We start from the raw sequence: 23,234 nt of genomic DNA on the forward strand, positions 1-23,234 counted from the left end.
GCCTAGAACCCTCCCCATGGAGGGGTTTCCATAGTCAAAACGTGCAGCTTCATTCCCAGGTACACTGGGTGCCGAAGAGCAATATATCCTGCAGCAAAAAGCCACTAAGTTCTTGCTCGATCGCATGTGGCCAAGCACACCTTGACACTGAACCCTTCCACTGTGCCTTCAACCTTCCATCTGCCTGGGGACTTCCCATAACCCTTTGTACAGAGGCTGAAGGAGACAGATGAATGAGAAAGGAGTTGTTTTATCTACAGGTCCATGGTAGTAAGCTAGTTATTAATTCATAAGAAACAGTATTTACAATGGAAAATCTTGTCTAGCATCTGCTGTGCAAAGGCCACCGTTACATAATTTATAAAATAATCCACATTGGTTCTTTCCGTGAATAGGAAAAAGAAGTTACATATAGGTAGATGATGGATGGGGGATAGGAGATCAGATCGTTTAGCTGGTTCCTCCATGACTATTCAACAGTACAGAACTGAGCAGATCTAATTGCTTCCCAAGAATTCATGGAAAGGTGGAAGGAAGACTGTCATCATGTTCCTGCATCTTTACATTAAAGCGCTTTCAAATGCTAATTGTTCATTAGCTTTGCTGGCTGAGCACCACAGGGAGCCAAGAAATGAAAGAAGAAGAAAAAAAAAGTACAAGGGGAACCCATGTGATCACTTGGGTCTTCTTCCAAGACTGCTTCTTCTCCTAAAGATGCTCTTGAGTAACCACTGAATGTTGTCAGAAGCCAACAAAGGCCGTTTGGCATTTCGATGTCTGAATTTCTGGGGGTGTGTTGGCAGATACTCAAACTGTCACCTAGGAATTTTGCATGCTGTGTGAAGAAACCTCTGTCAACCAGACATTCATGTCTAATTGTGTTTCATCTAGTGCTCATTCATTGAATATAAGGATTTTAAACTGATCTATCGGCAATATGCAGCTCTCTTCATTGTGGTCGGAGTTAACGACACTGAGGTAAGATCGCCCCTGGACGATGTGAGATTTCCGTTCTCCTAAAGTTCAAGTTTCCTTCCTGCTTGCTCCCCAAGGATTAGTAAGCCTCTTCCAGAGTATCTGGGCCTCACTGAGGCTGGAGAGCTGGGTGGAAGAGAAACACTGTTTCTCTTGGACTAGATGACCAGCTTACAATTAGAGAGGCATAAAACTACAAAATGCTTTCCTTTTTATGGGTGGGTTTTTTTGTTGTTTATTTTTGTTTTCTTTCGGTTTTTTGTTTGAGTTTTTATTTTGTTTCTATCTATCTATCTATCTATCTATCTATCTATCTATCTATCTATCTATCTGTCTGTCTGTCTGTCTATCTATTTAAAGTCCGTCTCACTGTGAGCCTTGGATAACCTGAAACTTTAGGAAGCACTAACTGCCTCAAACTCTTAGAGATCCGCCTGGCTCTGCCTCCCAAGTGATGGGCTCGAAGGTGTGCGCCACCACACCCAGCTGTTTTATTCCATTTGATTTATTTGGACCACAGCATACATGTGGAGGTCAGAGGGCAGCCTGCAGGAATTGACTCTCCTTTCTTCACGTGGGTCCTGGAGAGCAAAGTCAGGTCACCGGGCTTGGTGACAGGTGCCTTTCCCCGCTGAGCCCTCTTGCCGGCCCTTTATTGTGTGTCATTTTGTTCCACTCTGTGCTCTGTTTTGTTGTGACAGCCTCTGCTGTGCTCCCCAGACCGGTGTCATCCCTGTAGGCTCAAGCAGGCTTCCCAGCTCAGCCTCCAAACTGCCTAACCACAATTCCCTCTTTATCATAGGCCATACTGTTGCCCCCCTCCTGCCCTGTTACACGTGGGCACCTTGCGCAATCACAGGTGCCTGTCAGTCATAGCACCAAACTGGGACTAGGACTTGTCATCTAAGTGTGAAAACCAGGGGTGTGGATCCCCAGAACCCACATACAACCCGGGCAGGCATAGTGGCCGCCTGTAATGTTAGCGCTCAAGAGCTACCTCAGTAAATAAGTGGAAAGTAATTGAGGAAGACATCAGAAGTCAACTCTGGGCCTCCACATACACACACAGGTGTGCCCATACACATACCAAATGTGTACACGCATGTGGAAAAAAGACATGACTGACATATCAGAAGTCACGGCAAAATATAAGCGTGGTTGTGCTGTGCTTCTCTCTCAGGTGAGGCTCGCCTTGTTAAGGAGTGAGGCCAGCACCTGTGGCCATGGAGACCACAGATGAGGGGTGCATAGTTAAAAGCCTTTGAAGTCTCAGTGGGCTGGGAGATTGCTTCAGACACTCGGTGAAGGAGTGGAGCTCACACCTCTAATCTGTGCTCTGACATTTCAGTTTGGCCAGATTCATCCTGGCCTATACACATCTTAGTGGTTAAGGTTTCTTGTATCTCATTCATTAATAAGCATCTTTTCCAGGCAATGGTGGCGCACGTCTTTAATTCCAACACTGGGAAGGCAGAGTCAGGCCAATCTCTGTGAGTTTGAGGCCAGCCTGGTCTACAGAGCAAGATCCAGGACAGGTTCCAAAACTACACGGAGAAACCCTGTCTCGAAAAACAAACAAACAAACAAAAGCATCTTCACTTTTGTTTCTTTGTTCTTCCTTCCTTTCCTATTTTGAGACAATGTCTCATGTAGACCAGGCTGCTGGGATTACAGGCATGCACCACCACACCCAGTTCCTGTGCTGCTGGGGACTAAGCCCAGGGCTTCATGCATGCGAGGCAGCATCCCAGGCAAGGGCTGTACCCACTGAGCTCCATCCTTCCTTCGCCTCAGTAAAATCTTTACATGAGCAGCTACGGGCCCTTTGCATACCAGTGACTGGGACGCCGCTTCGCTCACACATCTATTCTGAATCTATACTGAACCATGTGCTCTAACCCTAGAACCCACTGGGCTTGTTTTTTGTTTTGTTTTGTTTTGTTTTGTTTTGACTGAGGATATGATGAAAGTAATTACACCCTTCTTTTATTTCAGAATGAAATGGCTATTTATGAATTCATACACAATTTTGTGGAAGTTTTAGACGAGTACTTCAGCCAAGTGGTAAGTCTAATGACTAGAAAACGGTTTTAACCCAGTTTTTTAGAAATCGAGTCATGCGGATGTGTGTCGGTATTGTGTGTTAGTGTAATTAACATGTAAAAGCTGAAATCCCTGGTGCCTGTTTGCTGTCTCTCTTGCTCATCACAGGTTTTACAAACCATACATATGTGCATTAGCTCTTCATGAAGACTATTTTAGTCGGCTTCTGTTGCTGTGGCAAACACCAAGCAACTGGGGAGCTTACAGCTCTCGGGTCACAGTGCATGGCTGAGGGAAGCCAGGACAGGAACTCGGGGCAGAATCCTAGAGGCAGGAACTGAACATGAGGCCATGGAGGAATGCTGCTGACTGGCTTGCTCCCCTTGGCTTGCTTTTTTTTTTTTTTAATATATATATTTTTATTTTATATTTAACTTGATTTCACATATCAGCCATGGATTTCCCCGTCCTCCCTCCTCCCACACCCCAGGCTTCCCCCCAACCCACCCCCCATTCACACCTTCTCAAAGGCAAGGTCTCCCCTGGGGAGTCAGCCCAGCCTGGTACATTCAGTTGAGGCAGGTCCAGTCCCCTCCTCCCTACACCAAGGCTGAGCAAAGTGTCTCAGCTTAGGCCCCAGGCTCCAAAAAGCTGGCTCATGCCACCAAGGACAGGTCCCGGTCCCACTGCCTGGGGGCCTTCCAAACAGTTCAAGCTAATCGACTGTCTCACTTATCCAGAGGGCCTGGTCCAGTTCCATGGGGGCTCCTCAGCCATTGGTTCACAGTTCATGTATTTCCACTAGTTTGGCTATTTGTCCCTGTGCTTTTTCCAATCATGGTCTCAATATCTCTCGCTCGATATTCCTTGAAGATTAACCAAACTGAAGAGTGCATTATAAACTTATTTTTACAACAGATCTTCTAAATTCTCTCCATATCACCATAAAAACAATTACCCAACAGTCTTTAAGTTGCTATGTGACCTTGGTTCCTCTTATCTCTTCATCTGCTTGGTTGCACTGGACTAATTCTGTCCTCTTTGTGGTCCCTTAGACATATGTTCTCCTCTGAGCCGTTAAGATTGTTATGTCCTCTGTCTTGCATATTCTGCTGTGATTCCTCCACCGATTGCCTACTCACCTTCAGCTCTGTACTCATATACTGCTTTTCCGGTGAGGGTTTCCCTGCCTTCTCTCATCTGAAATTAATGTTTCTTATCCATTTTACACAGTCCAAACATCTTTACAGCAGTTCTAGCTTGGTTTCTATCTGTGTGGTTAAAATGTTGACCAAAAGCAACTTGGTAAAGAAAGTGTTTATTTTGTCTGCCATGAAGTCAGGACAGGGACCCAAGGCAGGTCCTTAGAGGCAGGAACTGAAACAGAGGCCATGGAAGAATGGAAGAATGCTGCTTACTGGCTTGTTCTTCACGGCTCACTAAATTTGCTTCTTTATAAAGACCAGGACTATTTTCTCAGGTGTACCACCACCCAGAGTGGGTTGGGCCTTCACCCCAACAATAATTAATCAAGTAAAGGTCCCACAGACTCGTCCAGAAGACAATCTGATAGAGGCAATTCTCATTGTGGATTCCTCTTCTCAACTCATTCCAGCTTGTGTCCAGATTACCAGCACACTCACGTTAGTTACTTTTCTTCAAATCTCCTGTCACCATCTGAAATGATTTTGGATTTGTTTGTTGGCAATTTCCAAACATGGGCTTCTGTGACACACAAACCACGCTCCTCATATCTTTCTCTATCTTTCACATCAGAAAGGCCTTGTAACTTAAGAGCTAGACTGTCACTCCAAATCCTCTGGTCAGCGTCCTCCTCAGTGACTGCCAAGCCTCAGTACCTCCTGCAGGTGACTTTTGCTATTCTGTCTTCAGACCTTGGAAAGTTAGTTCTTGGATGATTTTCTCATCTTCATTACCACTTTGGATGGATCTTCACTCTTGCCATGATGCCTGACCGCTGTCGACTCCCCAGAGCGGCTTGCTTTCTTATAGTTCCCAGAACCATAAGGATGGTGTGCACATGTACACACACACACACACACACACACACACACACACACCCCTCTGGGCAGGGCACTTGGAATCAATCATCAATCAAGAAAATTTACCAAAGGCTTGCTGATAATGGACACATTTTCTCAATTAAAGGTCCTCTTCCCAGACAATTCTAGCTTGTGTCAGGTTGACGGAAGCCTAAGCAGCACAACCCACTCTCAGAAGACTCAGTCCCTCCATGCATGTTGCTGTCCGTCAGGACATTTTCCCTCCAACTTCTTGTTTTTATATCCCCTCTGCTTCCCTTCCTAAGAAAACAGAACCCTTTTTACTTTTAAGAATCATTTCCGGCCAGGCGGTGGTGGCGCACCCCTTTAATCCCAGCACTCGGGAGGCAGAGCCAGGCGGATCTCTGTGAGTTCGAGGCCAGCCTGGTCTACAGAGTGAGTTCCAGGAAAGGCACAAAGCTACACAGAGAAACCCTGTCTCGAAAAACCAACAAAAAAAAAAAAAAAGAATCATTTCCGGCCAGGCGGTGGTGGTGCACCCCTTTAATCCCAGCACGCGGGAGGCAGGGGCAGGCCTGTTGCACTGTGTGGTGAAGCTGGAAGACCAGGAGTCAAGGCTATCAGCTCCATATCAAGTTCAGAGCCAGCTTGGGTGACATGAGACCCCATCTCAGCAAACAAAAAGAAAATTCTTCTAATTAAATAGAGTGCAAAAGTTTATTTCTGGACTCTGATTTCTATGCCTTTGAGCATAGCATTGCTAGTACCATACTACCCGATTAACGTAACTCTATAGTAAGTCTTTGAGACAAGAATCAGTGAAGACGGTTGTTATGACCAGCACCAATTACAGTGCTGCTTGTATCCCAGGTGACCTGGAGCTTCGGATGTGGTCCTCTGGCCTCTGCGGCCCTAGTCCTGGGATTATAGATGAGCGCTGCCACACACAGTCTGTGCAGCACCGAGAGTTGAACCTAGGGCTTTGAGCATGCTGAGGAGACACTCTACCAGCTGAGCTACATCCTAACTTACCGTTTTCCAACTTTATTTCATTCTGCCTTTATATAAAAATATTAGGCAGGAACTGTTGCACGCTGCACTTCCCGGCAAGTGGATGCTGCTCCGTAATTAGCAATTCTGGGTGTGTTACTACCAACAAGGCAAAACTCGGGTTTAGAAGCTGTGTGTTCTGAGATACAGTGGTTCTGTAGTACCCAACATGTGAGCGGCAGAGAGAGGCAAGAGGATTGGGAGTTCAAGGTCTTTCTTGATTACATGGAGGGTTAGAAGCCAACCTAGATGACACATGACCTTGTCTCAAAAAGAGCAAGGAAATTACGTCTTTAATTTCTGTGACATGAGGTGAATTTTAGCAGCTCCTTATGGGGAACCAGCAAGTTCTCATTGACTCCGTGCAGTGGGCCCCGGAGTCCGGCACCTTGACCAGCAGTCTAAACTTCGAATTTTCTAGAAATCCAAACTCTGGATCCTGCCCCATGCCACAGGATCAGAATCTCTGCCTGTGTCCTGTCAGCCTGTTAGCAAGCCTTCCAGTGATTCTGATACATGCTGAAGTTTGGGAGCTGTTACCTTAATGCCTGGATGGGTGCCTTCCAGGGCTGAGAGTGGAGAAGAGATCACATGATTTCCTGAGACTGGACATTCAGGGATAGAGGACAGGAGACTGACTGGTCTTAAATCTATGTCCGTGTTGATTGTATAGCTAGAGCGGCATAGGTAAGCAATGTCTATAACCCTTCCATAGTACTAAAAACGCTGTCAGTCTGCTGTGGGCAGCTCTGAACATGCGCAGTGTGCTTAGAGTGACCAAGAAATCAAAACACCATTGAATTGTAAGGAGCTTCATTGTAAATCCCACATTTGGCTGGTGGTGGCCACATACCAGCACAGCCTTGGCACCTGCTCCTCAAGGAGACCACTCTTGTGTTAGAATAGACAGGTCGCAAGGCAGGGTCTGTGGTGCCCCAGGAAGCCACCTTCAGGTGCCCACTACCCAGGAAGCATATAATTTCCAAAATGTCTTAAAGCAGGAAGAAAAAAAGGAGGCCCACCCAGACACTGTTGCAAGATTTTCAAGTTATTGTTATATCCAGTTACTGAAAATATACAGCAGATGCCAAATTATAGCTGTAATTTTAGGGAGAGAGCCGGGGACTGCATAAACCACAAAAGTCAAGGTTCAAATTTAACTTACTCCAGGTGACAGTGCAGGGCTTGTGCTGGACCGGGATGACCCCATTCAGGATCCAATCAGAGCAGGAAGGTGGCGAGAGGGAGACCGTGGGGAAGAAAAGAGGACCCGACGCTCACCCAGGGGGCCCTGTCAGCTAAGATTTATTTTTAGCTTTGTAAGTTATAAGCATTTTTTTTCTGAGCTATTTTTATCCTAGAGAGTTTCACCATCTTAAATCCGCAAATGTTTTCCATGCTGTTGCACTGAGAAAAGTGTCTCGGCATCATATTTCCAAAACCAAAAGCCAAACTAGTTCGTTTCCGGAGGTTCCCAGTGAGAAAGGCAGCTGGGCTTCCTGCCCCACCCTGTCCCGTATGATCTTATTTCCACTTCCTGTTCCCTCTGCATAACCATTTTATTGACAAACATAAGTACAGATAAGCAGGAAAAACAGGGTGGATCTGTGGCACCCTGCATTTGCTAAGACACATATGCACACCCCAGAGTGGAGCCTAACATGGGCTCTGTGGGTGACCTGTAACAAGAAAAGTAACCAAGAGTCCCTCACTCTGAACAACGATCCTCCGTGTGGCTGCATGTCAGAAGTGGGCAGGCATGCAGGTCAGAAGTTTCCATACCCTCACTTCAGTTTAACTTAAGCCAGGTGACAGTGTGAACTGTGCACCTGAAAGTGCTCTTCGAACAGGATGTTTTCAGACTTAACTCGCCACCTGTAACTTGGGAACTTGACAACTCTCTATCCATCTGCCCCTAGGATGTCACTGACGGTGCTGGGAGATGGGTTCTAGGCCCCACCACACCCTTGGGGGTACCAAATCCCTGGAGGTTTAAGTCCTTATGTACAGTGGTTGGTATTTACATGTAGCCTACATACACACTCCCATTAACTCTAACTCATCGAAGTTATTGGTAGCACCTAGCACAGAGTAAATGCTATATGAGTAGTTACACCTAAGAAATCATGGCAGCGTAAAAAATGTGTATGTTCAGTACAAGCAGTTTGTTCAAGTGTTGTACAGAGTGCTTGGCTGAATTAATGGATATGGAGTCCATGAATACAAAGGACTAACTACATACCACTTTTAAACATTTATTATTACCATTATTATTACTATTATTATTATTATTATTTTGTTTTGTTTTGTTTTTCGAGACAAGGTTTCTCTATTTAACAGCTCTGGCTGTCCTGGAACTCATTTTGTAGACCAGGCTGGCCATGAACTCACAGAGATTCATCTACCGTGGCCTCCCCAGTGCTGGGATCAAAGGTGTGTGCCACCACCGCCTGACAATATTATTAAATTTTTGTAGGGCATTAAAAATGCCAGGTATGGCCGGGCGGTGGTGGCACACGCCTTTAATCCCAGCACTCGGGTGGCAGAGCCAGGCGGATCTCTGTGAGTTCGAGGCCAGCCTGGGCTACCAAGTGAGTTCCAGGAGAGGCACAAAGCTACACAGAGAAACCCTGTCTCGAAAAAACAAAAACAAAAACAAAAAAAAACAAAAAAAATGTCAGGTATGCACTGTACCTCTGAGAAGCACCCCCAAGCTTGACTAGCATTAATTAGTCATCTACACCACATTTGTTGATGGTTATAATCTACTTAACTAACCCCCCCCTTGGTAGATTCTTGAGTCATTATTTGCTATTGATAACTCTGACTATCCTGTCACTCTCCTGTCTTCTTCAGAGAAACTTCTAGAAGTCAGTGGATAAAAAATGAAGGCGTATGACTGAGGCTTCTGATATATGTATCAGATTACCCACCATCGACAAAGGCTGAGTTAGTTTATTATTCCCACACTTACTTTTCCCTTGTTTTTTGTTTCGTTTGGTGTTTGGAGACAGGATCTTACTCTGTTAGCCTGGGCAGGCCTGAGTTTGTGGCAACCCTCCTGCCTCAGCTTCCCAAGCTTCTGGGCATGAGCCACCCAGCCCAGCCCCTGCTCTGCTTTCTGACCTCGAAAATTCCTCCACCCTGCGGCTTTCTTTTCCTTTCCCTTTTTAGCGCAGTTTCCAGCGCAGGGCTCCAGCGCAGGGCTCCAGCAGGCAGAGGAGCCCACATGCTGCTTCCAGGCTTGGAGGCAGAGCATTCCCTGTCTGCTCAGGTGACAGTGCTCTCTGGGGCCACCTTCTTATGTGCGTTTTTGTTTTCTTTTTCAGAGTGAACTAGATGTATCCTTTTTCAGAACATTTTCCCATGGTATGTGGCAAAGCCCGCTCTAGGTGTAATCAGGTAAGTGCCATCGCACAGGAAGGTGATTTGGCAGAATCCAGGACACCACTCACCTGTGACCCTGCTGAGGCAGCCCCACAGCAGGTGATTTCCCTGGCACCCCTCCTAACCCTCCCCTTTCAGAGACAATGCTTTGTAAGATCTCTTTTTCTTTTTCTCCAAACAAAGTAATGAGGTGGCGGTATTCAAAAGTAGCTATTACATGGGGCTGGAGAGTTGGCTCAGCGGCTAGGAGCACTGGCCGCTCTGCCAGAGGACCCGGGTTCAATTCCCAGTGCCCACAAGCAGCTCACAACTGTCTGTAACTCCAAGATCTGACACCCTCACACAGACATACACATAGGCAAAACATCAATGCACATAAAAGAAAAATAAATTGTATGTTTAAAAATATAACTATTATATATTGATTTAGCTTACCCATATCAGATAGGTTTGTTCAAAATGTGTGTCCCACAGGATAAGTGCTTTTCTCAGGGAGACTGAATTTCAGGGTAAGTCCCCAGAATCCCCTCATGAACAGAAGGTGGCATTCTGGGGGATGATCTGGAGGGTTAAAATCATTACCTGGCTTATGTTTATTTCTTTTTATAGCAGAAAAAGTTCTCTCTCTCTCTCTCTCTCTCTCTCTCTCTCTCTCTCTCTCTCTGTCTGTCTCTTAAATCAAAATTGTCTCTGGGACTGGGGATGCAGCCCCATGGCAGAGCACCTGCTTAGCATGTGCTTGGCCATGGACTCAGTCCCAGCACCTAACAACAAAACAAGCTTGCCCAGGAACCCAGATGTGGGCAGGCACTCACCAGGCTTTTTACAAGTCTCTACAAGTATGATATGTTGACTTCTTCTTTTTTTGTTTTTTGTTTTGTTTTGTTTTTCGAGACAGGGTTTCTCTGTGTACCTTTGGAACCTGTCCTGGATCTCGCTCTGTAGCCTAGGCTGGCCTCGAACTCACAGAGATCCGCCTGGCTCTGCCTCCTGAGTGCTGGGATTAAAGGCGTGCACCACCACTGCCCGGCTAATATGTTGACTTCTAAGATTATTTTTCTCCAAAAACCTGCCCGCCTTGGGCTAGAGAAATGACTCTGTGGTTCAGAGTACCTATTGCCCCTGAGAGAACCTGAGTTTGGCTCTGAGCCCCCACACCAGGCGACTCCCACCTGCCTGTCACTGCAGTTCCAAGGGTCCCAATGCCCTCTTCTGGACTCCTCAGCCACCGAGCACATGCAGTGAGCAAATGCACATAAACAGGCTGGACACGGTGGTGTACACCTTTAATCCCAGCACTCAGGAGGCAGAGACAGGCGGATCTCTGTGAGTTTGAGGCCAGCCTGGTCTACAGAGTGAGTTCTAGACCAGGCAGGGCCACATGGTGAGACACTGAAAACAAAAATATAAAAAAATAAATAAACCCACTAATGCACATACACCCAAAGTAAAATAAATATTTTATTAAAAAATCTGCCTATCACTTGAAACTGATAAAGAGAGCCTTTGAAAACATATTTGGCTCAACTCTAAAATAATTACAATTGTTTATTTATGTATAATATTAGCAGGTAACAGATCTATGAGTTACAACATGTTTGTGTGTGTGTGTTTATGTGCAGTATGTACACAGTAGATACCACTGCTCAGAATCGGTATTTGTTTGCGTGGGCACACTCTTCTGGAGCAATAGCCATTTGCTCTTGTTGGAAGAACTGGTCATAGTCACATCTGAGGAAAGGTGGTTGCCCTCTAGTGGCAAGTGACCCAAATCTATGATCCTAAGAGATCGAAGACCAGACAGCGTGTGTGACATTTTTTTTTTAATATTTATTTTATGTGTGGAGGTGTTCTATGTCATGTTTGTCCATGCCTGGTGCCCTTGGAGGCCAGAAGAAGGGGTCAGGTCCCCTGAACTAGAGTTGCAAGTGGTTGTGATCCGCCAGGTGGGTGCTGGGAATCGAACCCAGATCTACAGAAAGAGCAGCAGTGCTCCTAACCACAGAGCCATCTCTCCAGCCCCGTGACATTCTTATCTTAATTAAGCCATTTAAAGCAATTCAAAATAAATCTGTTTTTAATTGGACAGGGGAGTTAAAAAAAAGCTTTTAAAAAATATTTTAAAAGTCACGAGAATGGCAAGAGCTAGCAGACACTGCTGGAGTTAAAAACTCAAGACCCACCTCTGGCCTTGCCACCAACTGCGGGCTGTATTGAGCAGACACATTTATTTCAGAGGAATAATTAAGCTAGAGGAGCTTCAGCACCCTCTCAGCCTAGACTGGGATCTTGCCATGGTTCCAGGGGACAGAATTGAGTGATCTGACACCTGCTGAAGGGCTTCTTCCATGTCCAGCTGTCAAAGGGTGGCCGTAAAGCGGCAGGGTGTGTATTGGAGTCGCACTGGTTGTGTTGGAGTAGCTTATGCTAACTAGCGTTCAGTGGAAAGATGGGCAGGTGTGTTCTCTCTGTAGACTCCTGGAATGATCGGCTTTCTAGTTGCACTTATTTTCCATACCAAGACCCACAGTTTGTGTTTTTTTCTCCTACTTTGACTTCGTGTTGTTGCTGTTTGTTTGTTTGTTTGTTTGTTGAGACAGGGTCTCTCTATGTAGCCCTGGCTGACCTCGAACCTGGAACACACAGAGATTTGCCTGCCTCTGCCTCCAAGTGCTGGGATTAAAGGTGTGCGCCACACCTGGTCCACCTGCTTTCATTTCACCTTTCTTTCCTACGTTGTCTGTTTCAGTCCAGAGGAACTTCTCTTAAAATGTTACTATCCCTGGAACCATCCGAAAAACAGCAAATTCAAAACTCAGGACTCACTCGCCTCACACAGGGCTCTCTTCAGCCATCTGCCCCAGAGGGCCTGTACAGAGACTCCTGTGGCAGGGAATCAGCAGTCCATGGAGGCTGCACCCTAGTTCCTGCCTTCCGTGGGGAGGGCGACCTTCTCCAGCCCGCTCTTCAGTGCCGCAGAGGCTGCCAGAGCAGCGACCGACCGCTTCCAGGAATGTGCCCTAGAGCCGCCAGGTTGAAACAGGCGCTTGGCACACTTGCCACCTGCTTCTCCCAACACTCAGAGCCCACAGTCTTTGGGGTGCTGAGTGTAAGAAAGTCTTCCTGGGCTGGGCGGTGGTGGCGGCGGCGGCGGCGGCGGCGGCGGCGGCGGCGCACGCCTTTAATCCCAGAACTCTGGAGGCAGAGGCAGGTGGATCTCTGTGAGTTCGAGGCCGGCCTGGTCTACAGAGAGAGTTCCTAGACAGCCAGAGCTGTTACACAGAGAAACCCTGTCTTGAGGTCAGAGCCTTGGGAAGTTCTCAAGAAGCCCCTTGCAAGGCCAACTCGGATCACTTACATTTCTCTCCAGTACACGCTGCTCTACTACTTCCAGCCGAGACTTCCAGAACAAGACAGATGGGATTTAAACAGAAATGACCCACGCAGGAGAAATCAGTTCAGGAACTCTGGCTTGTTGAAACCCTTCTTTCCAGTACGTGGAACCTCTTGGTGCGGTGGTGCCTGGTGGGCAACCTGCCCACTTGAGACCGAGCACCTCAGTGACCTAAGTCACCCCCATGGGGAATAAGATTATCTCCCCACCGCACCTCCGCAACCAGGCTCTTCTTCACTCACCCCGTCCCAGGCCTGGGAGCAGGGCTAGGCAAACAGGAGGGTAGCCGTGCTGCCCGTATATGGACACAGGAGGAAAGCCCGTAGCTGCCTGGCATCCTTACAGTGTCCTTTTATGCTCCCTCCCACACAAATAGGAGGTAGCCCAGAACCCCGAAGGTTTGATTTAGAGGACACTTATCCTGCTCTCGGAAAGATGAAGTCCAGGGCCAGCTTGGGCTACATAGGGATGGATGAATGAATGGATGGATGGACAGACAGACAGACAGTTTTTGGTTTTGGTTTTTCAAGACAGGATTTGTCCGTGTAGCCCTGACTGACCTGGAACTCCATCTGTAGACCAGCCTGGCCTCAAACTCAGAGACCTGCCTCCCTCTGACTCACTATGATGATGGATATTTCTGTTTTTATACCACTGATGAAATAGGCCATGATCTCTGAGACTGTTTATTTATTTATCTATTTATTCATTTTCAAAACAGGGTTTTTCTGTGTAGCCCTAGCTGTCCTGGAACTCACTCTGTAGACCAGGCTGGTCTCGAACTCAGAGATTTGCCTCCTCTGCCTCCCAAGCACTGGGATTAAAGGCGTGGACCGGCTGACGGTTCTCTAGAACATGGTTTTATTTTATAAGCCCATAAAGCCCCAAAGCCACTGACCCTGACACTCCAGGCTGCCGTGGTTCACAAAGCCTCCTGTTTCACGCGCTCCTTATTATCACAGAGCTTGGGTCATAAGGAATGACGCCAGCGTTGCATGCAGTCTCTGAGTCTGCCACCCTCCAGCAGAGCACATCCCTCATGATGACAGCTTGCGGGCCACCCTGATCAGTGCCTGGCACCACTGAGATTCGTGGACATGCTGTAGTACTTGAGACCCAGAGCTCAGCTCTAGTTAAGTTTCTTCGCTAACATCCTAAAAGCCTGTGTCCACCACAGGCCCGGAACCCAGCGGAGAATTGCTCCCACAGGTACTCATCTCAGCCCGGTGGGATGTTCAAACAAGGACTGTGGAGACAGCGGCCAGGCGAGCAGGCATGGCGCAGGGTTGCCATCCCAGTGCGGACTCAGCTTCCCAATGAGCCAAAGCCTTCTGTGTGTGCCCCCCCCCCCAGCTCCTCCAGCCAACACTGAGAGGCTCAGACAGGATCGTTCTCAAGGGGTCTGCATCCCCCTGAGAAAGGGATGTGAATGACAGATCCAAGAGTCCGCTTCCTGCCTCCTCCGACTCCCATAACCTTCTTACTTTTGTATCTCCTTTGTTTTTGTGGTTAGTTAGTTAGTTAGTTAGTTAGAGGATTAGTTAGTTAGGGGGGACAGGCTCTGCAGCCTAGGCTGGCCTGGAAATTGCTATGTCCCCCAGGCTGGCCTCAACTTGTGGCAGTCCTCCTCAGCCTCCCAAGTACTGGGATCACGGGGTGAGTCCCCACATCTAACTCTTAGGTGGATGGCCTACTCACTTCGTCCCTCATGTCTTGGTTATTTTACTAAACAATCCTAACAGCAAGTTAGGAGAAGCAACCGGAGTTAGGAGGGCTCACTAGTCCTCGTGTGGCTCACTGGGGGAACCTCAGCCTAGCATTCCTAAGACTCTGGGTTCAGTGCCAGCAAAGCGAGCTGAAGGAAGTACAGACAGACCCAGACGTTCAGACTTAAAAATGTTTTCGATCTATTTTATGTGTATGGATGTTTTGTCTGTCTGTATGACTGTGTGCCGCATGCGTGACTAGTGCCCAAGGAGTCCGGAAGAGGGTGTCGGATCTCCGGAACTGGAGTTACAGAAGGCCGTGAGCTGCCATGTGGGTGTTCATAACTGCTGAGCCATCTCTCCGGGTCTGCAGAGTTGGCCATTTTCGTGGCTAGGCGGGGCTCTGCCTTGTGGTTGTTCTGAAAGTTCTCTTACTTATTAAAGGACTATTAACCCACCACATTGATATAAAAAGACCAATAGGGCTGGGTAGGGTGTCTCACACCTGTATTCCAGCACTGGGAAGGTGGAGGTAGGGGGGTCAGGAGTTCAGGGCCATCTTCAACCACCATAACAAGGGCAAGGCCAGTCAGACTACCTAAGATCCTGTCTCAAGGAAAACAAAATAACATCATGTGAGAAGCATGTTTTAGGAGGTGGAGATGAAAATTCCTGTGTAAGACACATCTGATGTTCCATCCAGTCTGCCTTCCATAGAAATCCCACAAGGTTGGGTTTCTAGGTTGAGAAACATGGGCTTTGGTAAAATGTGTTCCTTGGGAAGTTGTTTGTGGTTTTCGGGGTCAGTCATGTTCAACCTAGCCTGCAGGAAGTTCTTTCCCTAATCACTTGAATTAATAGACCCACAGTCCAGTCTCTTCTTGCTTCCTCCTGTTCCAAACGTCAGAGCTAAAGTATTTGCCTGTTTATTGCCTTGAGGCTTGGCATATATGATACTTTTTTGGTCCCTGGCCTATGGCCCAAATGCCACTAACCTTGGCTCTACTAGTGTGTACAAGTTGCTCATAAACCAAATCAAGACGTGAACAGCTGGATTCTTATTTTAAAGGAGTCATGTGATGGGGGAGCATCAGCTTTCAGGCCTTTGCTTCGCATTGGAATCCGGTCTATGGTTTGCTCATGTAGAACCGGGTGATGATTAGGGTTTGAGCCAGATACACAGATAGGCAGTCACATGGGCACAGTACAGAGTGACCTCACTGCCTAACTTGCGTTTCCATGAGGTTGGGAAAGTCAGGCTTGCCAAAGGACCTTGTCCTTGCAATGTGGGGGTGTAATAAATAATCACTTGCAGGCAGATGCTCAAGGGGCACCTGGACAATGTCGTTTATTTGCTGAAGATGGGAGAGTTTGACCAGTGAACCAATTAAACAGATAAAGTTAGGTTTCCTCCTATCTCAAAGAAGATCAAAGACAGAGAAGTCGCTAAGGCTTCCACTGCCCTCAGTGCCTACCCAGAGGGCTCCAGGGTCTTTTTCTTTCGGCCCCCTGTGCTGCTTAATCCCTTTTTGAGACAGGCTGTTATGTATCCCAGGCAGACCTGTAACTTGCCATGTAGCCAAAAAGAACCTTGAGCTTCTGATCCTCCTGTCCTTACCGCCCCCCCCCCAAGAGCTGAGATCACAGGTATGCATTCCTACACCTTGTTTATGGGGTGCTGGGGATCAAACACAGGACCTCACGCCTGCTAGGCCGGCACTGGCCGCTGAGCTCTATCTCCAGCCCCTCAGCTCTGTCTTTCTGTCTGCCTGGCTGCATTCCCACTGTCTCAGCCTGTAAACTCTGGCTGCTGGCTCAGTTGAGCAGGGTTGAGTCTAACATTCATCCCAGTCCTACTTTGGTCTGGGACAAAGCAATCATCTATATAATTGGAAGACATTATTAATAGGTATATCAGAGCAAAGCTTTTTTTTTTTTTTTTTCTGGGTCACTTCAGGACAGTTCCCATCGGCCCCTGAAAAAGTGTATTCTGCTAGCGAGCTATCTGCACAGGACTTAATGAAATGTTAACAGAGTATAATGGAAACTGAATCTCATTCACAGGTTGTCCCATTCTCTGTCGACAGACTTCACTGAGCAAATACAATAGAGACTTGGGACATGAGGAATTGAACAAAATCAGGTTATAATTTGTTCTGTAAAGATTCATAATCACAAACTCACTGGCATGTCTATTCAGTCACCCACTTGTCGAATGAAGTCTATTTGAAACAGCTGTTTTCTTTCTTTTCAAAAGCTCTTTAAAACCAGAATCTCAGGTTTCAGATGTAAAACTAAGAAACATTCAAGGATTGCAGCCATCTTGCTCCACAGTTAGACATCCAGATGAATGCGTTCTCAGGAGTATGGCTCTTTCTGGTTTCTCACTGCCCAGTGCCCTCTTCTTCCCATACAAAGACTAGTTTTCCAGTAAGTGTTCCACCACGTTAAGCCTTCATCATCCAAAAGTGTTGGGACTCTCCATTTGTGAAACTCACAACTTCCGTCCTTGGGGAGTTTAGTTAGCATGCCTCCCCTCCTTTATGCCTTTCTCCTCTGGACTATCCAGTAATGACTGTCTCCTCTGGAAGACAGCTGATGACACAGGCCCAGGAGGGTGCTTGTGGGTAGGTACAGCCCTGGGGGTGAGGGATGGTGTTGATTTGGAGGCTCTGCTCCTCAAGAGAAGCCTGGAGAACAGAGCAGTCAGTGCAGCCCAGATCTGGCTTTTACCAGTCCTGTGACCTCGGCCAAAGACTTTAGACATTTGCTTCTGTGTAAATGGGGATTGTAGAGAAGACTGAGATAATATATATTAACGCCTTGGTCACAATGCCTTGAGCATAGTGAGCATTCAGCATACATTGTGTTATTACTGAGGTCAAGTCGTTTTCTTGCTGAAACGTTACTTGCTGTGTTCTCTGGCATGTAGTAGGTTCTAGCCCACTTTGGTAACAAAATGGGCCGTTCTGGATTGGGATGTTGCTCAGGACTAGAGTGCTGCCTAACGTGCAAGGCCCCGAGTTCCATCCTGAGCACAGATACATACATACATACATACACACACAGATAATTTAAGGAGCTGTTTCATTTCAATATCTACTTATTGAACTTGCTTAGCCAAGGTAAATCTAGGTATGTACATGTTTATGAAGGTAACCTTTACTAAGGATTTAAAAAACAAAAAACAAAACTCATGTTTAGGCTTATTTACCAGGAAAATACCAGGCTAAGCCATGTTACTATTTCTATTTGTCAGTTCTCAAGCTAATTTCCTTAACAGAACCTAGATAATGTTTAATTTGGATAAAGTCCACATCATTTTGGATGAGATGCTGTTAAACGGCTGCATTGTGGAGACGAACAGATCCAGAATCCTTGCCCCGCTCCTGATTCTGGACAAGATGGCAGAAAGCTGAAGACGGCCACACGAGGTCTGCGTGGGTGACCACCACGGAAGACACCGCCACCACGGAAGCCACCGCAACGACCTTCTGGAAACTCGCTAGCTGTTTCCCATCATCGTACAAAGACATTTCTCTCCTAACAGAGCGCCAGGATTTCACCTGGTCACTGGAAGCCTGCTTCTCCTGCAGGAACAGCAGGGTTGTAGCGGGAAGTTGTGTCGTGTGGCAGTTGTCCATCAGCCAATAAACTTCAAAGTGACTTGACTATGACGTTTGAGTAAAGTTTTTCTGCTCCCTATCTCCTTCCTCAAAGCCTCAAGCACTCTCACACTGTGCTACACAGCCCTAGGCACCGCTCCCCCTTTCCTTAATTGTGTGTGTGTGTGTGTGTGTGTGTGTGTGTGTGTGTGTACATGTTTGTGCAGAGACCAGAGGTCAGCCTTGGTATCCTCCTCAGTTACTTCTCCTGTATTTCAAATATAGTTTCAATTTAGTCTTTGAGAACTTCATATGTGTAATGTATTTGATCATATCCACCTTGCATTCACCATCTTTTGAGACAGGCTTTCACTGACCCTGGGAGCTCACTGATTGGGCTAGACTGGCTGGCCAGCATGTGCTGTTCTACCTGACTCTTTTTTTCAGGACAGGGTTTCTCTGTGTAGCTTTGGAGCTCCTGGAACTCACTCTGTAGACCAGGCTGGCCTCGAACTCACAGAGATCCGCTTGCCTCTGCCTTCCCAGTGCTGGGATTAAAGGCGTGTGCTGCCACCGCCTGGCTTCCACCCAACTTTTTGCTTTTGCCACGCAGACTACAGAACATAGAGCTGTTTATCTGTGCACACTGCTGTGGAGGGTGATGTGCAGCAGAGGAAGAACTATCTAGGCCCTGTGCGGTCCTCCCAGAGTTCTTCCAGCTGTATGAGTCCTCCATGAAGCACGGTGCTGTTCTCATGTAAGGATGGGGAGAGGAGGGGCTCTCTTTTCTAAAATTCTACATAGCGATTTTAACATTTGAATCCAGGAAGACCAGAACACTAGTCACATTAGACTTCAAAAGCCAAACGGTTGTTGTCCTGCACTCATCTGGACAGGCCCAGGGAAGGCTTCTGGCCCGTGGAGACAACACACAATGTGTTATGAAGTCATCAGGATCTGGGGAAAGCCCCACCTAGATCAAAGACCTTGGAGGTCTTGCTGAGACGCAGCAGCGGCAGCGGCAGCAGCGGCGGCGGCGGCAGCAGCGGCAGCAGCAGCAGCAGCAGCGAACCGCTGGCCTAGTTGGTAGGCACTTGATCAGTAGCATGTGGAGGAAACTGCAGAAACTGGTACACCAGAAGTAGCTAGGGAGTGAACAAAATTAACTTCTGGGTCACGCTAAAATAGTCGGTGAATTATAGCTTGGCACAGATTTTAGGACCTTTAGAGAATACTGAAGTTTAAAAATATTAAGTAGATACCATAGGAAATACACTGACGAGCTTAACTGTATTTGGAGACCCCGGAATGTCTGACAGCACCTGAGTCAAAGTGAGCTGGGCTGTGGGTGTGCTGTGGCTGTGGGTGTGCTGTGGCTGTGGCTGTGCTGTGGCTGTGGCTGTGGGTGTGCTGTGGCTGTGGGTGTGCTGTGGCTGTGCTGTGACTGTGGCTGTGGCTGTGCTGTGGCTGTGGGTGTGCTGTGGCTGTGGGTGTGCTGTGGCTGTGGGTGTGCTGTGGCTGTGCTGTGGCTGTGGGTGTGCTGTGGCTGTGGCTGTGGGTGTGCTGTGGCTGTGGGTATGCTGTGGGTGTGCTGTGGCTGTGGGTGTGCTGTGGGTGTGCTGTGGCTGTGGGTGTGCTGTGGCTGTGGCTGTGGGTGTGCTGTGGCTGTGGGTGTGCTGTGGGTGTGCTGTGGGTGTGCTGTGGCTGTGCTGTGGCTGTGCTGTGGCTGTGCTGTGGCTGTGCTGTGGCTGTGGGTGTGCTGTGGCTGTGGGTGTGCTGTGGCTGTGGCTGTGGGTGTGCTGTGGCTGTGCTGTGGCTGTGGCTGTGGGTGTGCTGTGGCTGTGAGTGTGCTGTGGGTGTGGCTGTGCTGTGGCTGTGCTGTGGCTGTGGGTGTGCTGTGGGTGTGCTGTGGCTGTGGCTGTGCTGTGGCTGTGCTGTGGCTGTGGCTGTGGGTGTGCTGTGGCTGTGAGTGTGCTGTGGGTGTGGCTGTGCTGTGGCTGTGCTGTGGCTGTGGGTGTGCTGTGGCTGTGGCTGTGGCTGTGAGTGTGCTGTGGCTGTGGCTGTGGGTGTGCTGTGGCTCTGGCTGTGCTGTGGCTGTGGCTGTGGGTGTGCTGTGGCTGTGGCTGTGCTGTGGCTGTGGGTGTGCTGTGGCTGTGGGTGTGCTGTGGGTGTGCTGTGGCTGTGGCTGTGGGTGTGCTGTGGCTGTGGCTGTGGCTGTGGCTGTGGCTGTGGGTGTGCTGTGGCTGTGGGTGTGCTGTGGCTGTGGCTGTGCTGTGGCTGTGGGTGTGCTGTGGCTCTGGCTGTGAGTGTGCTGTGGCTGTGGATGTGCTGTGGCTGTGGCTGTGCTGTGGGTGTGCTGTGGCTGTGGCTGTGCTGTGGGTGTGCTGTGGCTGTGGGTGTGCTGTGGCTGTGGCTGTGGGTGTGCTGTGGCTGTGGCTGTGGCTGTGCTGTGGCTGTGGCTGTGCTGTGGCTGTGCTGTGGCTGTGGGTGTGCTGTGGCTGTGGGTGTGCTGTGGCTCTGGCTGTGGCTGTGGGTGTACTGTGGCTGTGGCTGTGGGTGTGCTGTGGCTGTGGCTGTGGCTGTGGGTGTGCTGTGGCTGTGGGTGTGCTGTGGCTGTGGCTGTGCTGTGGCTGTGGGTGTGCTGTGGCTGTGGCTGTGGCTGTGAGTGTGCTGTGGCTGTGGCTGTGAGTGTGCTGTGGCTGTGGGTGTGCTGTGGCTGTGGCTGTGCTGTGGCTGTGCTGTGGGTGTGGCTGTGCTGTGGCTGTGGCTGTGGGTGTGCTGTGGCTGGGCTGTGGCTGTGGCTGTGCTGTGGCTGTGGCTGTGCTGTGGCTGTGGCTGTGGGTGTGGTGCTGGGCAGCCACCTCCCCTTCAGCTGAGTGCCTGCAGCGACTTTTGACTGTCCCGGCAGAGCCGATCTGCTCAGAACATCAGATAACCCACTGTAGCAGTAGTGCAAAGGCAACCCCACATGGTCCATAACTGAAAGAACATGACTGTTCTAACGGAAACTATGGACATGTCAGGGCTGGGGTGTCGCAGGATGCTTGCCCAGCATACATGAGGCACAGGTTTGAGCCCTAGCACTCCATAAAGCAGGCTTGGTGGCGCATGCCTGTAATCCTGACACTGGGGAGCCAGAAGTTCAACATCATTCTTGACTATATTGCGTTTGAGACCAGCCTAAGTCAGCGATCTTGAAAAAAGGTATTAATAAGATACTTTTACTTGCATTTTCAACCATCTAAAAACCTGGGGTCAGTGAATAAAGGCACTTGTCCCCAAGCCTGGTGACCTGAATGTGATTCCTAGGACCTACATGGTAGGAAAAAAACAGCTCCTTTTTTTTTTTCTTTTTTTTTTTTTTTCTATAACTTTAGTTTTATTTTTATCTTACTTTTTTTATTTTTATTTTTTTTGAGACAGGGTCTCACTCTGTAGCTGTTCCTCTTTTTCTTTTAGATAAGATTTCACTGGCTGCCCTGGATGGAACTCACAGAGATCCACTTGCCTCTGCAATTAATGGTTTAACGGTGTGGGTCACCACACGCAGCTGGAGGAAACTTCCACTTACAAATTGTACCTCTGTACATGTGCCGTGATATATACACTATTCTCCCTCATTCCCATGTATGTGCCATGGTACATGTACTATCTACACCTCCCTCCCCAAATCCTATATGTATGCCATGGTGCATGCATTATCCACCACTCCCAAATCAGTGTTTAAAAACAAGACAAACCATTTTAAGATCACACTTACCTCATGGTTAATAAGAACAGTGAGTCAGTAGACAATGATCTGCTACCCCACCACCAAATGGCCTTCACAAAAGCTCACCACTTACAAGTTTTTTTCCCCTTGTTTAAAAATTTAAATAATGGCAATACTATACACATAAGTGGTTTCAAGTCTAGAGTTTTAGTTGTGTAGCCATGACTTCACTGAGAAGTTAAAACAAAAAATGAACAACAAAAATCTTGACTTTTCTGATTGAAACAAAGGTAATATACAGAAATGTTGCTGTTATGTCTTAATTATTTTTTAAAAATTATTCATTTGTATTTTATGTGCATTGCTGTTTTGTCTGCATGTATGTGTCTGTGAGGGTGTCAGATGCCCTGGAACAGGAGTTACAGACCGTTGTGAGCTGCCATGTTTGTGCTGGGACTTGAACCCGGGTCCTCTGGAAGAGCTGCCAGTGCCCTTAACACTGAATCATCGCTCCAGCCCTATGTCTTAACCTTCAGTCTCACAGTCAACTGTGAAGCTGATGAAGTAAAGGAAAGGCTAGCTCTGGCTACACACTCAACACCGGTTCCACATACAAGGCTTGAACCAAGAGCAGACTCACAATTTGGAAAATCGCCGACACTCAACACTTACAGGTGTTTTCTTCCACAGGAGTTACCCAGTGTTGGGTACCGTGATAGAGATGATTTCCAGCCTCCAGAAGGGTGTGGGCAGGACATCTGCAAATACTTTGGCATTTGTGTAAGAGATCCTCCTGCAACCGATCCTCTTAGGATTCTGACAGGACTAAAAACACTGACTGTGGCTATCTCTTACAAATGTACCTAGTACTGAGCAACTTCACATATGTTCCCAGTGCCCTTTAAAAGCCATCGTGGGGAGCTGGAGAGATGGCCCAGTGGTTAAGAGCACTGGCTGCTCTTCTAGAGGACACAGGTTAATTCCCAGCACCCATACTGTGGTTCACAACCATCTGTAACACCATTCCTGGGGGAAATCTGATGCCCTCTTCTGGCCTGCATGAGCCAGTTGGTAGTGGCTCATGCCTTTAATCCCAGCACTTGGAGAGCAGAGGCAGCTGGATCTCTTTAAAATCAGAAAATAGTAACATCCTGGTTTCTTTCCACAGGAACACAACATTGGATCTTCATTCTTAATCTCAGATCTCCTCCTCCCTTAAGATACAAATGCTAACTAGTGGATCTGCTTTTTAAAAAGTTAACACTGGGGGCTGGAGCTCTGACTGTTCTTCTAGAGGTCCTGGGTTCAAGTCTCAGCTCCCACATGGCAGCTCACAAC

The 23,234-nt window shown here is 47.9% G+C and overlaps 1 protein-coding gene across 1 annotated transcript in view; it reads left to right on the forward strand.

The window, feature by feature from the left end:
- Nucleotides 1-18,256, forward strand: part of Ap4s1 (adaptor related protein complex 4 subunit sigma 1) — a 48,624-nt gene extending 30,368 nt beyond the window's left edge. The window contains exons 3-6 of the mRNA XM_059279441.1: nt 892-978; nt 2,971-3,039; nt 9,422-9,433; nt 17,870-18,256. Coding sequence (XP_059135424.1) covers nt 892-978; nt 2,971-3,039; nt 9,422-9,433; nt 17,870-17,998 — 297 coding nt within the window. The 3' untranslated portion in view covers nt 17,999-18,256. The remainder of the gene's footprint in view (nt 1-891; nt 979-2,970; nt 3,040-9,421; nt 9,434-17,869) is intronic.
- Nucleotides 18,257-23,234: the final 4,978 nt, after the last annotated feature.

The sequence above is a fragment of the Peromyscus eremicus genome, chromosome 14, assembly GCF_949786415.1.
Source record: "Peromyscus eremicus chromosome 14, PerEre_H2_v1, whole genome shotgun sequence".
In the NCBI taxonomy this organism is placed as follows: domain Eukaryota; kingdom Metazoa; phylum Chordata; class Mammalia; order Rodentia; family Cricetidae; genus Peromyscus; species Peromyscus eremicus.